Raw genomic sequence first — 15,900 nt, 5'->3', positions numbered from 1 at the left:
TCAAACTTGTCGATTTTTTCATGTTTTTCAAAAATCAATATTTTTCAAAATTTTCAAAAATGTTAAAAATAAAAATTAAAATAAAAAAATTAGAAAAAAATTTAAAAATCTATTTTTTTGCAAAATTTTCAAAAAAAATGAATTACAGTAAGTTCCAGCAATTTGCCTTAATGCACCACTAGTTGACTTTTCATTATTTAACGTGGGTTTGCTAGAAATCTTTCAATTTGTTTCAATCTTCAATTATTTCTGTATAATAATTTCGAAGAGGCTATTTGTTAATTCGTTACAGATTTTGGGTCATTGATGTTATATAATAGACACTCCAACATTGTTTCGAGCACAGCTCTCTAGAGAACTACTTCCTTTTTACGACCCGTCGTAATTAAAAAAAGTAGACCGTTGTAATATTTGTATATGGAATGAATATGAATTTGTTTATATGTTTCGTCGTAGTATTCTGTTCTGTTACGTATTGTATCGTATCGACTTCGCAACAACTGCCAGTTTACCGCTTATATTATTGTATTTCGTAATTGGCCTCGGCTGGCCTCCCTCTCTCTGCGAAAGCAGCACCGACGGCGTCGAACGCGCCATGCGACAATGTCCATAACATAATCCGATAGTGCAGAAATGCGGTTTGATTAGCCTGCTGGAGTTATTTCATTTCGCGTCGAGTTATTTCACTTCGAAAGCGAGAGTGTTCGCTCTTGCGTCATCACAAATATTGCTGGTCTTCATTTCATTTCATTTCATTTCGTTCTCCGAGTTAAAAGACAACGATGCTAGTGCATAGTATTAGCTTGTGTACGGTTCTTTATGGTTGTGTAAGCTGAGAAACTATTCAAAAAATTAAGTGTTGTTTTTGTCTTCAATGTGCAGGTGCAATGTAAAACCAGTAAACTTTGTTGTAAATTCGAAAATATTGCATTTAAACTGGCTGTGTTTAGTCAGAATAAACAATATGTGATTTAAGTTCTGTGTTGCAAGTATAAATAAATTCAATAACAGAAAACATACTGTAAGATTGATTTTGCAATAGTGAAATTTTATTATGTATATGCAAGTTTAAAAGTTTCGTTTAATCTTAAATTATATATACCGCGTGTAAATATAGGTATATAAGTATAAAGATATTACATATCTCTATTTTATACTTATGCATGTGTTTGTGTAACTATTAATTTATAGCTATTTTCCAGAAGTTCACACAATCCTTCTTGTGTTATTTATATAAATTGTCCTATATTTTCTATGTTGTTTCTAATCAATGATCAGTTATACTCTTCTGTTTCTATATACTATTTTCGTTGACATTAGACAACAAATCTCCTTGTAAATATGTTCATTCTTGTGTTTTAACTTCCCGTAGGGTAAGTTATTGTAATGGGCCGAAAATCGAAATGGAAATTTTTTACATTTCTCGACGTTTTGAAGGTTTCTGAACATTTTGGCATACTTCAGAAAAAATGGATGTGTGTGTGTATGTATGTATGTATGGATGCAAATTTCCAGTCACGTTTTCGGGCGCACGGATCAACCGATTTGAATGGTTCAAAAAACATTCGATTCCTATTGATAGGGAGAAGAGCTGATTAGTTTTTGGCTAAGGCAGGTCCAGCCGTTTCGGAGATACGGAGCAAAGAGTGCAGAAAATAGAAATCGACTTTTTGAGAGAACGGAGTATCCGATTTGAATGATCTAAAAAACATTCAATTAGTAATGATTGGGAGAAGTGTTTATTAGTTTTTGGCAAAGGCAGGCCCAGCCATTTCGAAGATACGGAGATAAATATGTAAAAAATGGCAGTTTTTGAGAGAACTAAGCGTCCGATTTAAATGATTAAAAGAACTTTCTGCTTGTTTTAACAGAATAATTAATTTTGGAAAAAAAAATTTGTTTCGACTTTTTTTTTAAATTTTTTGTATATCGAAAATAATTCAGATTTTATTTTTAATTCTGACTATAGTTCTAATATACTTTACAAATAATTTCAACTTTGCAATTCAGTTTATATAATTCTTATAAATATTTATAAGACAATGTTACAATATTAATAATAATCTATTTGAAAACATTCAGTATTCCTCGGACATTTCGTTACGGTACGGGAAGTTCCAGCAATTTGCCTTAAGACACGATGCCACACACCCCACTAGTTTCTAACTTTATTTGTTTGAATTTCTGATGGATCAGGTGTTAATAAAAAAGAAATTGATCCAATCACAAGTAATGTCGAAAAGCGATTGATGTTGACTGTTATCGTCAGGAAATCTGGAATTATATTCTAATATTTGAACTAATTGTAAATACTGGGGAAGCGTTTTGGCCAACAGATGAATACTGCACTACATTGCATAAAGCAATCGATCAGGATCGTCAGCGTCAAAACAGTAGAATCCGTTTGCTTAGTATGACATCAAAGGGGCACCAAAAACTCGTCATACAAAGCATATTGAACAAAAAACCTAATTTTATGTAAATTTGTATGTACAGTGGATGTCCATTAGTCCGGGACTCTCGGGACCGGCCGAGGTCCCGGACTATCGAAAATACCAGGCTTTCGGGCGGTAATTATAAAAACAATTAGGTTAACAAGTTAACTACAAAAGCAGTACAAAGTGGTGAAAAACAGTCTTTATTTAAATGAGGCGTCAGTAATTAGCAAAAGGCAAAAATAACGGTTAATGTGTCTTTGTTTTTACGCAAGGTTTTTAGGCTGCTTTTTACTCCCCCCAGTAACCGGAGATGTAAAATCATGTCGGTCATTATAACTGAACATTTTTGTTTAAAAAATCAGTATGAGCGACATGTGAATGTGAAGGAAGCCATTATATCCAACTGTTTCATAAAGAATTCTATAAGAAAACTAAAGTTCGTAGTATGATTACGCCATAATAAGCGGATTCTACTGTATGTTTATTTACACATACATATTGTATACATTATATGTATATCATATTTATAGTTTTTCATAAAAATGTTTATATAATCGCGTCCTGTAGAGTTCTTCATCTGTTATCTTTCTCAGCTTATTTAATCTTCCCCATTCCAGCATTTTGAAACTCTTCAGGTTGTCGTTGTTTAGTTATTTTTCCTAGGATTCATATCGTTGACGATTGACGGTCTTGAGTTGAACGAAATACTATATGGTTAAAACAAAGCTCTAATTTTCAATTGCTGTCGTTTTGTTACTTGGTGTTAAGTAGGAATTAGCAAGCATACAAATGCAATTATATAAGATACATGTGTTCTATCTGTATCTGAAATTCCAATGATGTTTTCCACTTTTAAAATGTAATTCCTAAATGCAATATAAAGGTTAAACGTGTGCAAAACTAATGTGGGAAAAGCATTTTTCTCATGGCATATTTCTACTTCGTCTATTGAACTTTAAAATACTATCCAAGAGCCATATGTTGGTTTCGCACAAGGATGGAAATGCCGTTCCGTTTATTTATGACCTTGCCGTTCTATAATTCTAAGAAGAAACCTTTAGCAAATCGTTTTTACAATCGTTGTACGGATTATCTTCAAAGTATGGTTAAAAGAAATTTATGTTTTGATTAGGGTTATTATCATGCTTTATTATGATCATTTGAATTGTTTACTATTTGTGAAATTGTCTTTAGGGGACGTCCATTAATCACGTGATTGACTTTAAAAGGATTTTTCCTCCTCCCCCTTGTTGATAAGTGGTGATATTCAAAATTACCCCCCTCCTCCTCTCCATCACCAAATATCACGTGTATTTTTGGTTACATGAAAAAATTGTAAAATTCTTGAATTTTTTTTGAAAATGTTTGGATTTAGTAAAAAATTCAGGTAAAAAATAAATACACCTACTATACTCCTTCCCCTCCGCCTAAAACCTTGCGTTATTAGTGTACGCCCTCTTAAGTTGATAAAGTATTTAGTTTATGTGAAAATTGAACTGGTGGTTGTGCTGCAATGGCCTGCTAACCAGTTCAATATTTATCACGTATTGCTTCTGAAATCTTGTCTATCAAATTCATGACCCATAATTCTTTTTGCAACGAGCGTCGTTTATAGACGACATAGGCTTGACGACCTGTATGTAAAAGTGTAGTTCAAAGACGACATCCAGTGTGTCTACTCATGCTTCAACATTTATTGCTCTGAATGAAATTATTAAGAAAATTTAATTTGTTCTTGTAATTTATAGTTCTTTAGAACTGTAATTTTCAATGTTTAAATACATTTTAATTGATGATGATTGATATGATGATATCTTAAAATCAATTGTTGTGTCTGCGGGAAACTCATGGCCTCATATCCACCCAGAATTATATCACTTTTTCCTTCGACTCCGAATTCCCGTATGTCTTCGCACAAAACTTTTGGGTCGAAAGAAGCGATCGCTTCATCCTCTCACTACCAAAGCCACTCTTTTCTCTACGTTTGAGTTCATATAGAAGGTTCATCGTTTTCATACGATGACCCTTTGCATGTGAAAATGTTGTTTTGTTCTTGGGATTTGTGTTGTAAATGTTGTTAGTCGAAATCTTATATGAGAGGTAATTAAATATTGTGGCTATATTTTTAACACTACACATTGAGGATGGAAACTTCTAGGAAAGAGTGTACTTAGCATATAAAACTTACTTATGGCTTTTTTATTTATTTAAGGATATAATAAAAATAAGCTTTTTAATTATTTCTATCAATTACCGAGAATAATTATATATTTTCTGAACTGTGTTTTTTTTCGCAAGCATTGCACAAAGTTCTACACAATTTTCTTCATAACAAACTTAGTAAATAAAATCGCTTTTAATGTATCTATTTTAAGTCGTGTCAAGCACAGTTTTATCGGTTCATATTTTATAAAAATATTGCAACTTGAAATATATTTAAAATGAATATTGAAAATAACAAGTTTTCCTGAACAAGAAAACTTGAATCCGGGACAAATATTGCATTCAGAATAATTCGAGATTCGGGGTGGAAATTAGGAACTGTCCCGGGCAATTCGAGACTTATGGTCACCTTAAATTAAAAGATTTAAGAAAATTGTTTTTTCCAGCCCATTCCGGGTTCTTTATAAACTGCGATGTGGAAAGCAAATACTTTTCGTGCCCTTACCTGTGTTTACAACAAGATTCTTTTGGTTTCTATAAAATTAATTTTTAAACTAATTGAAAATACAACGAATAAACCAAAATGTTTTGCAAGTAATTATAAAAATGAGCGCTATTAGTATTAATCTTGAAATTTGTATATTGTGAGTTAACGTTTTTTTCTGATGAGATGAGAGAAAAGGATAGTTAATTAGTTTTGATTTAATAATATGGTTTTATCAATTCTTTTTAAACCTGCTTAAACTATTTTCTGTACCACAAATATCTAGAATGGGATAGAAATCTATAAAATTATATTATAGTTCGACTTTCAATAAAATATTTTCTAACCACAGCTAATAATTCAATTCAATACTATTAGTTTCTGAGTTAAAATTAATATACCAATATTGAACAATTCTAATTCTAATAGTGACTCAACATAATTTGCGACTTTAATTAAAATAATTTGAACAATTTTTATAAAAGGTATTAAAATTCAACTCCTCCAACCGTTTGGGCTTCGAGCATATTATAACTACAAAGCCTATGTTGCCTATGTTTTATTATATTTTATATGATTATATTTGATAAATTATGTAAGGCATTTTGAATATTATATAATACAATATTTGTATTCGTGTTGAAACTGTTTGTCGTAAGATTTCACTTCATGATTTTACGTTGAGTGATGTATAAATCTCGATTGTAAACAGCGTAACGGAATAAATGTTACCTAACATTTTCCCGAATGGGGATTGGATTATCGCTTCATGTGGAGGTAATAATTAGACAAACACAATGAGGAAATGATTTCATATAATATCAGTTTTCTTTAATTTTTATAAATGACAGTATTTGAACGTGTATCACACAAATAATGAATTTGACTCTTACTGGGAAATATTAGTTTTTATATGTCTAACTCAAGTGAAGTATAGATTATGCTTTTTAGATGTCAATTTCTACTTACTAACGATAACATTAATTGCAGAACCTCGCCGAAAAACTCTGTAAGTCAACGTGAGCGGAGACCAGATAGACAAGTATATGTGCCTCGAGCGAGACGAGACGCCGTTGCGCAAACAGCCAATTCTCCCCTTAAAATGAACCACGAATCAAGTGAATATTCTCAACAAAACAATTGTGATAAACTCAATATGTACAAAAATAAAATGTCGTCCAACAGTAACGAAACAATTAATGTAAAAAAAAGTAACTTCGAAATGAACGGAAACGGTGATGATTGGAAAGATAAGCTAATGGATGAGGATCGGGATTTGTTCGAACTGCAACGCGCATCGGAAGAGATCAACAGGAGTAACAGAAGAATTATGAAACAAAGTTTCAGATCAGATGTACTCATCATTTCCGACGAACAGAAAGAGAGAAAATCTGAACCTACCAAATCGGAGAAAAAGACAATCGAAAACAAACGTAATGTTGCGTGCACGAAAGAAGAACCTATTATAACAGTACCAAAATCGACACATTATGGTACATCAGAATCTCACAAAATTAATCCGGAAGAGGATGACTGGGAAGCTATGTATGATGAAAATGGTGACTGTTTAGATTCAAAGCTTTGGGAAGACCTCACGCATATGGTAGGAAAAGCAACAATATCTCCCCAAGAGAGTAATAGCGAAAAATCACTTCAAAATAAAGATAAGTCATCTACGATATCAGATGACAGTTTTGCACATGTTTTAGAAATCTATGACTTTCCTGCCGAATTTAAAACTCAAGATCTTTTATCAGTCTTCTCGCCCTACAAATCGACTGGATTTGAAATCAAATGGGTAGATGACACGCACGCATTAGCAGTTTTTAGCAGTGTACAAATTGGTACGTTTTTACTATAGGTGTAAAATTGAAAATATTATGTATCACTATTTATATGTCATTTGTATTCATCTATATTTTAACCCTTCCCACTCGGAAGTCTCCCTGAGGGAACAACGTAAGTCTAGCTTATCGCTCGGCTGTTTCCTCTGAGGCACTCGGCAACTTGTATACACATTGGCTCAGTTCCTATTGAAGCGTCGAATATAATAGATCAAGGATTTTATTTTTCTGCGGCCTTGACATTTTATTTATTTCATCATCTTTCTTCCATCAACAAATTATAATGTATTCATTTCTTACGATTTATTACAATTTTCCGTGCAATGATAAAAAAAATCTGGCACGCTAATTAATTAATACGAATAACGCAGAAAATAATTTTACAAATTCAATTCAAACATATTGAATAACATACAATGATGCGCAATAATTAGTTTAGAGCAAGTACGTTTTCGTCAGAATGTGGCACCGAGTTGGTGGTAGATTGTTTTTGAATCAGTGTCGAGCGGTAAGGGTTAATAGTGTAATATAATTTATAATATTTGGTTTAACGGTTGTGTTCGTTTGCATTAAATTAAACATATCAGAAGTTGCATGCATTTGCTTGAAGGGTTACTTAATGTCTTCTGTGAACAATAAGTATAGGATTTTGATTTAAGCAACCTTACTTTCAATAGTTTTGTTCAGTACCTCAATAATAATTATATGCTATAACTTAAGTATTTTGAATCAGCCCAAGAGGCATTGTCACAAGACCTGCCGTTCGTGAAAACGCGGCCACTACGCGAAGGTACATCAGAGTCGAGGCAAAAGGCTCGCCGGTGTGCGGAATTTTTGCAACCGTATCGCACGAGGCCTGAGACGTGTCCGGCATTAGCTCGCCGGTTAGTTAGCGGTGCATTGGGCCTGCGCCTCAAGACGGCAGCTGCGGACCTGGAACGCGAACGCTTGCTGCTTAAAGAAGCCAAAGGTACATTTCAGTTTATTTTGTAGAATTAACCCTTTGGAGACGAGACGTGCCGAGCTCTTGCCACCATAGTCATTTAAAATTGCCTATGCATACTTCTGCTCAACGGCGGCTTTAGTTCATAACACTCCAAGTAACACTCCAAGTTACATCGACATGTATTTTGGTGGGACAAATATATGCGTTTCTCGGATATAACAACTGCTTTCGCCAAACGCATATATCAGTTCTTCGGCCAATTTGATGATTTGCGTAAATCGAATATATGCGGCGCTCGTCCTCAAAGGGTTATATAGTATTTTATGATACTAAATAAAATACGGATAATTCAGAAACCATTTAACCTGTACAATTATTATCATTAACCTTCCGTCGGTCGGCGTGGTCTGACCAGACTTTTTTCGACTTCAATTAAAAAAAAATATACTTCTAGTAATCCTATCGACTTGAAATTTCTTGACTTTTCCTAAAATTTCATTAGCTGTCGATCAATGAAAAAATCAGGACGAAAAAATGTACAGAAGGATAATTATAAGGATATTAACTTTTTTATACTTCGAACGGTCGGAAAGGTCTGTCTAGACCACCCATACATTTTGTATGAAATATACGCTTTTTGATATATTTAAACCAGTATTTTGTCTTTTTTCATGGTATTTTCTATTCAAACTGCGTTGTTTATATTCTTTGCTATGTGTTCTAACATGAATGTTAGTATTTTCATGACGAAAGTTTCTTGAAAACCTACCAAACTTATTGGTAATCGCAAACACTGAAAATCGGATGAGTAATGCACACATTCATTTCAAAGGCGCCGAAAAAGAATAAATATTGTTTTCCATTGATTTAAAACAGAAAAATTAACAAAAAAAGCAACGATATTTTTATATTTCTTGATTTTTTTTATATAATCGTTAATACATCAGGCACCAAAAACTCATTTATCCCATATAAATGCATGTGGTCCAGCCAGACCTTTCCGACCGTTCGAAGGTGAAAAAATATCCGACCGACGGAGGGTTAATCGTTGCTTTTAGGCTAGAAATAATTTTATTACAAGCTAAATCAATGATGTTTGTAAATTATTATTTTACTTTAACAGTATCGACATTGGTCTTTGCCAGATCTTGGCCAATTCGTTTTATTCCAAGAATTTAAAATAATTTTATTAACGAACTATTGAACTATTCCAGAAAGAAAATTATTAGCAATCCGCCAAAGAGATGAAGCGTGGGAGCAAGAATATACGACAAGGACAGGAAAATAATTTTTTTTATAAAAGATTTTACATAGTATGATGGATATAAGTTGTAACAAATTCAATATAAAAAGTGTAATATGTTTTATTAGAAGTATATAATATTAATAAAAAGGATAAAGCTTTTTTCCTATAATATTTCCATACATATATGGAATTATAAAGAAGGAAATAGATGGGATTATGTGGAAGTTTTTCAACTGTTTTGAAGATTATGGTTATTAACAATAATAACATAATACACAAAACATAACAATAATAATAATTAATTAATATAACAATAATACGCATCTATAATAGGTGTAATAATAAAAATTGGTCCATCTGATATTAGTTGTGAGAGCACCATGTTTTGCACTTTTTTTCTAGTCCCAGAATCGTTTTCCTTTGTAGTTTTCTTAAAGGAGTAATGGAGTTTTCTGCTTCTGTTTGCTATGCATATTACCTTTTTGTAGTCACAAATATTAAGTGGTAACTATTGGTTGTTGTTTTGATGTTTACTACTTTTTTTATAAGTGTAGTCTATTATTTTATGTCACCCTCTTCGGTTTCGATAATCAATTTATCGTTATTGTGTTAGCAGACATTCACCAATCAAAGTACATAGCATGCTATTACTAGGCTTAATTTTAACAGATAAAAAAGTAGACATATTGTTGTACTATATATGTTTATACGAGAATGTGCACATGCACAGAATTCCGAATTTATTCATTGAAAGAACAGAACTATATATAATTGGAAGATTTTTAATATGAATTACTAATTTCATACCTTATATCTAAATGTTAGGATAATCTAGAGAAATAAATACAACTATCATATTTAAGTGGGCGTACTGTATATAACAGATTTATTTATAGGATTCAAAAGAGTCAGAAGACTATGGTTGCAATACAGGTAGAAAGACATGTGCCTGTGTTGATCATATTGTAAGTATTATAGTCTATTTAATACAGCCAGTAGAGGTAAAGACGTAGACTAGCAAACCCTAGTTCAGGTTTGATCCCAACCTCGGTCACCTCTGTATCGGGCAGTGTGATATCAGATTTCTACCCGAGATCATAGATCTCAAATATGATCTTATTTTAGCATCTTGCTATGCTTCCATGGAAGATTGTTTGACCCATGCGCTAATTGTATTTATTTCCGTGTCTTGCAATTAGTCTTATGTTTATTTATCTCTAGTCATTGCGTTCCTGCCATATAAAATTTTGGTGCTTTCAGTAGTACACAAGAGGTGTTCACTTAAGTGAAACCTGTTCTTTTGTTTTTATTTATTTTTTAAACATTGATTTTTTTTTTAATTTTATTTTCAATAGCAATCAGAATACAGGACAATTTTATGAGCTAGTTGGCTTATGTCAATCACTCGATCTATTAATCTGATTAATATTATATTGATAATTAGAGAATCACTTCGATTCTACTATTCTGTTCATATAAAGTTGCGGTAGTTCTAAGAGTCCTCTATAATATCTTTAAGCAGCTTCTTCTTCAGTCTTCTTGAAATTGGTGTCTTAAAAAGCATTGAAATTTAGCATTATTTTTTTTATAAACATCTGGTCGTTATAGTTTGTATGAAGTTTAAGGTACTATATATATATATATATATATATATATATATATATATATATATATATATATAATACTATAACAACCCAATTTTTATACATTCTAGTTTTAAAATTTTATTTTTAGTTTCCACCGAATGAAGACTAAACTATAGCCAAAATGTATAGATTTTAGAATTAGAAATTCATGTTTTTATTGATGTTATTCCCGATTGTTAGACTCTGTTCATATATTTAATTAAATTAAATTTTCTTTATTATTTTTCACTAACATGACTGCTACTTGGGTATTGTTTCATGGAATGTGGTTTTTGTGTTTTATTGTTTTTTTTTCGATCTTTTGTGAGTTTTATCCAGCAAGGAAGAGTCAAATTGGAACTCGAAACGTATGTAAGTTCATTAAAATAATTTAAAATGAGTTTATAAAGATTAAAATACAATTCTGATCAATCATAGATATAAGAAAAGTATATCAATAAAACTCTTCTTGAAAGATTGCGCGCCACCTATGCGGCTATCACACCTATTAGTATAAAGATTCATGTCTATATATAACAATTGTTTGTGTCAATGGTTGTGTAGGTCTATGCATATCCTAATCTATGGGTCTATGCACCTGTCATTCCATCTATAAACGTATGCACCTCTATGAACGTCGTTAATAATTGTAATTAAGGAGACAACAAAAAATTTGCAAAGTTGTAAACATGTAAACATCAATCATACCCATTATTTCATAACCTCCGATTTTATTTTTTTATTTCTTATTTATAATGTAAGTTTTAAGTGTTAAATTTTAAATTTTAATCTAAAAAACAATACAACTTGCGGAAAATGGATAACACAAATAAATTTATACTGGAATTGATAGATAACTGCATTCACAAGCTTTTAAGAAATTTAAGGATAGTCGGTGAGTGTAAAAAATGAATATAATTAATTATAGCATAATGCAATTTGAGCAAATTTCATTATGCAAAGCAATACTTTTTATATTAGTATCATATATATTCTAGGTTGTTTGATTTTTATATATTTTAATATTATATAAATACGGTAGAATCCTCAATAGTATGACGTCGAAGAGAACGACATATGCGTAATTATAAATGGAGGTTATGAGCGATTTGTTTTAAAAAAAACATCTTATGTAAATATATATATATATTTATTTGTATATATGTATTTAAGTATTTTGATAGATTTACACAGTAATTACATTACATGTAGTTATAATGAAATGCATGTAATACATTTCAATACAAACATATTAAATGAAAATAAAATTTACACTTAAGTATATATTATGTAAATACAAATATATTATTAAGTAAATGTAATTATAATTTTTACATGTTTTTGCATACTATTTGTTTCTATCAATATATCTATAAATTTTACCATATTTTCGGTGTCTGTCAAAGAATCTGAGTTTCGGTTAAGTAACTATAATAATGCTTATTATAACTATAATTATGCTTATTTAATTATGACTATAATCTTGCTTTTCGTGAAGCAAAGTAATTGCTTGACGGTCATTATAACAGGAAATATATTTTTTTTAAATGCGCAAATAATAAGCAACATGTCACTTTATAGAAAGTCATTATATCTGTTATAAAAAAATGTATATAAAACCAAGCTTTGAGTGTAATTACGGTATAAACGGTTGGTCGGTATATACGGAGTCAAACTAAGCGGATTCTACTGCATATCACACAATATAATAAAATAAAAAATTGTAATTGATTACGTATAATGTTTTAAAACTATTCCTAATATTATTAAGAACAATGACTACTCAATTTTATTTTGTACGATGATTTATGATTTATTTAAAAAATATCTTAAGTGGATTCTTCGATTTATTGTCGAATTTACTATTTATATCATTTTTATTTTATTCTTTGATTAGTAAGGGACATTATGTTACTCAAAAATTTGTTATTTCAACAAGTTTATACATATGTTTATTTGTTCATATAATATCTATCTGTCTAAAAATAATGACTTACCGGTACGAGTATGAAAACATTTATCCAGCAGCAAAATCATAATGTTGCCATATACGCGTTTTATATTCTAGACAAAAGATTTTGTTTGATATCTTTATGAGAATAAGTGTATCTTCACCAAACTTAATGTATTTTTAACTTTTAGTTATAGTAATCACAAAAAAATCGAACATGAACATTTTTATGTTTACGATTCAATCCTTCTGAACTTTAAAAAATGTATGTTGTATATGTATGCGCGGATACAACTTTTCCTCTCGACGATTTCGAGAATACGGGTTAACCGGTTCGAGTGATTCAAAAAAAATTCTATTCTTATTGTTGGGGAGACGTGCTGATTAGTATTTGTTAAAGACATATATGGGCGTTTCAAAGATAGGGGGCAAGAAGTGCCGAAAAAATGCAATTCGATTTAGCACGTCTAGCCGTTTTGCAGATACGGAGCACAAAGGGTTCAAAACATAGTCCATGGTCGTGCAGTTTATGAGAGGATCATCGGATTAGAATGATTCGAAAAACATTTTGAATGAGTTGACTGTGTAAAAAAATTGTTTTATCTAAACTTTCAAAATCTTCAAACAAAATCAAAAATTTTAATTTTCGAAATTTTTCAGTATTTTCAAAAATAAATCAAAATTTTGAGAAATATCAAAAAACATCAAAATTTTTGAAATTTTAAAAATATCAATATTTAAAAAAACGATTCTTTTGAAAAAATTGAAAAAACTAGTGGGGCGCATGGCATCGTGCCTTAATGCAAATTGCTGTAACTTTCCGTACCAAATTTTTTTTTTTTAAAAAACATTAACATTTTTTTTGAAAAAAGAAAGACTTTTGAAGAAAAATTTATTTGAAATATTCTGGAAATTCTGAACTTTTTTTCAAAGCAATCGTATTGCTTTAACTGCACAAAGACGAAATATCGAAGCGCGTAAGCGCCGCGTTGCCGTCTAACGGATAAGCATTGGTACGGAACCCATAGGAATGTAAACAAAATTTTACTTATTGTTAAAATCTCTATAAAATATCTGTCTGCATATGTCTAATGATCATTTTTGACCGCCAAATGGCATTTTTTTGTACTTTTTCACTAGATCTCCGAAACCGCTAGACCTGCCATTATGAAAATCAGTTCTTCATTTTGTTAATACAAATAAAATGTTTTTTGAATTATTCCAATCGGACGCTCCTTTCTCTTAAAAACTGGGTTACCGTTTTTGGCACTTTTTGCCCCATATCTTCGGAACGGCTAAACCTGCTTTCGCCAAAAACTAATTAGCACGTCTCCTTATCATACGAATCGAATGATTTTTTAATTATTCAAATCATTTCATCCGTGTTCTCGAAATCGTCGACGAAAATTTGTATCCGCACACACACACACATACATCAATTTTTTCTAAGGTATGCCAAAATGTTCAGAAAGTTTTGAAACGTAAAGATATATAAAAATTTTCATTTTCGATTTTTTTGTGATTACTATAACTTGCCCTACAGGAAGTTAAAAATGCTTGTAAACGTACACATAAATTGTTTGAAGAATATGCTTGTTGCCCAGTTTGATGAACATTTATGAATTTACAGTATTTATTATAATCATCTATTTGAAAATATTTGAAACAATTGTTATTAATTATTGAAGAATTTTCTTTGATATTGACTATTACGGTACGGGAAGTTCCAGCAATTTGCCTTACGGCCATGCACCACTGGTTGTAAACTTTTCTGATTCTGAACGAGTACAATGCAATCGACTACATTGAGGCATCTATGAAAATGGCAGAGACGGTGTATATTTTTGTCTGTGTAGTGGCAGTAGTGGCACCCATACGAACATCCCCTCCCGAATGAGTTTCTTCGTTACCGGGCTAGGTCGAACCTTTGATAGTTTTGCGTGTTCGTCGTACGACAGCTCAGTAGCTTTGCGTCTTCAGTAGTATACTGGCGTTCGGTGGTGTGGGTTATTTTGGTCGGTGTTGTGTGCGTGTGTGTGTGGAAGACAGCTGGTCCGTCCGGGATTTCATCGACAGCAAAAAATTATGTTATAGCAATAGTATTTCTCTAGACAACGGAAAATATTACATTAACAACGGACGTCATTTGTGTTTGTATTTCGATGAATCATTCTTTGTTCGCATAAATTATAGTTTTGCTAGTGACATGTCTGTAGTGCAGTGCGTTTATATGTGACTTAATTCAATTGTAGAACTTCATAGAGTTTGTTTGTTATATTCTGGTTATGCTATATGGGTCTCTCTGCACCTATTAGTTGCACCTGCAAAGCGGTAGATATTTTCGGTCCGCTGAAGAACAAGATGAAAGTTCTAAAAAAGATCAAACGTCGTATGGGTTTAGGTTAGTATTAAAAGAAAATTTCTCCAGATCTATATATAAACTTTTCGTATATATGTATATATATTGTATTCGTATTCTCCATTCGACGCTACGAAAGACAAAAATACACTTACGGCTTATGTTCAAATCTATTTGTGGGGTTCTAATCCGCAGGGGATAAACGAACCCCAATGATTGTAGTTTCATAGTTTCTCTTCACTATATGCTCGTTAGTTTGAAGTTTCATCCACTGGGATTATTGGTTTATTAAATATCAAGTATAAGTTTTTATGAAATCGTTCTTAATATTAATATATTTCAATTTCGTGTCGCTGAATAGTGCACATACATATTGGTTTTGAATTTTGCGCGTTCCATTTCCGTTGTATTTTTTGTTTTTTATTTTTATGATCTCATTGGTACGTAATGTGTGTAGAACAGAATATATGAGTTGAGTTTAAAAGACCTTAAAGCTTTTAAAATTCAATTCGTATATATTATATTCACATCAAACTCGATATTTTAAAAAAACACCACACCCAGATATACATATCCATAGATATATATATATATATATATATATATATATATTATATATATATATATATAATTATTTATATTCATATAAAATGTATGTTTTAATATACGACTGGAATGTGTGTGAACGACGAACGAATATTGTGGAAACGTAACTATCATAGTTAATTAAGGCTGCGTTTATTATATCTAATTCATACTAGATACGAAAAGTTATTACTACTAAAAACACTTAAAATGCATTGTTTAATTACGATTTTATGAAAATGTTAAATTGCCAGGATTA

At 31.2% G+C, this 15,900-nt stretch overlaps 2 protein-coding genes across 2 annotated transcripts in view; both read left to right on the top strand.

The window, feature by feature from the left end:
• Positions 1-983: 983 nt before the first annotated feature.
• LOC113377691 (coiled-coil domain-containing protein R3HCC1L-like) lies at positions 984-9,265 on the top strand. Its single transcript, XM_026618086.1, has 4 exons — positions 984-1,021; positions 6,076-6,929; positions 7,663-7,899; positions 9,090-9,265. The coding sequence occupies exons 2-4, from the start codon at positions 6,188-6,190 to the stop codon at positions 9,161-9,163; spliced, it is 1,053 nt and encodes a 350-aa protein (XP_026473871.1). The 5' UTR covers positions 984-1,021; positions 6,076-6,187; the 3' UTR covers positions 9,164-9,265.
• Positions 9,266-11,411: 2,146 nt separating this feature from the next.
• The window catches only part of LOC113376798 (protein neuralized-like), a 17,417-nt gene continuing 12,928 nt past the window's right edge, over positions 11,412-15,900 (top strand). Inside the window, exon 1 of the mRNA XM_026616860.1 lies at positions 11,412-11,641. Within this exon, the coding sequence (XP_026472645.1) occupies positions 11,563-11,641 (79 nt within the window). The 5' untranslated portion in view covers positions 11,412-11,562. The remainder of the gene's footprint in view (positions 11,642-15,900) is intronic.

Source organism: Ctenocephalides felis, unplaced genomic scaffold (assembly GCF_003426905.1).
Source record: "Ctenocephalides felis isolate EL2017-DRISC unplaced genomic scaffold, ASM342690v1 CF-g0.4_SCAFFOLD_01886, whole genome shotgun sequence".
Taxonomy (NCBI): domain Eukaryota; kingdom Metazoa; phylum Arthropoda; class Insecta; order Siphonaptera; family Pulicidae; genus Ctenocephalides; species Ctenocephalides felis.
This window is presented reverse-complemented; position numbering and strand designations above follow the sequence as displayed.

Bases quoted from the DNA above. Each gene is read 5' to 3' on its own strand.
- LOC113377691 (XM_026618086.1), top strand. From the start codon at position 6,188: ATGAACCACGAATCAAGTGAATATTCTCAACAAAACAATTGTGATAAA. The intron at 6,930-7,662 runs GTACGTTTTTAC...ATTTTGAATCAG, and splicing joins TTTTAGCAGTGTACAAATTG to CCCAAGAGGCATTGTCACAA. The intron at 7,900-9,089 runs GTACATTTCAGT...GAACTATTCCAG, and splicing joins GCTGCTTAAAGAAGCCAAAG to AAAGAAAATTATTAGCAATC.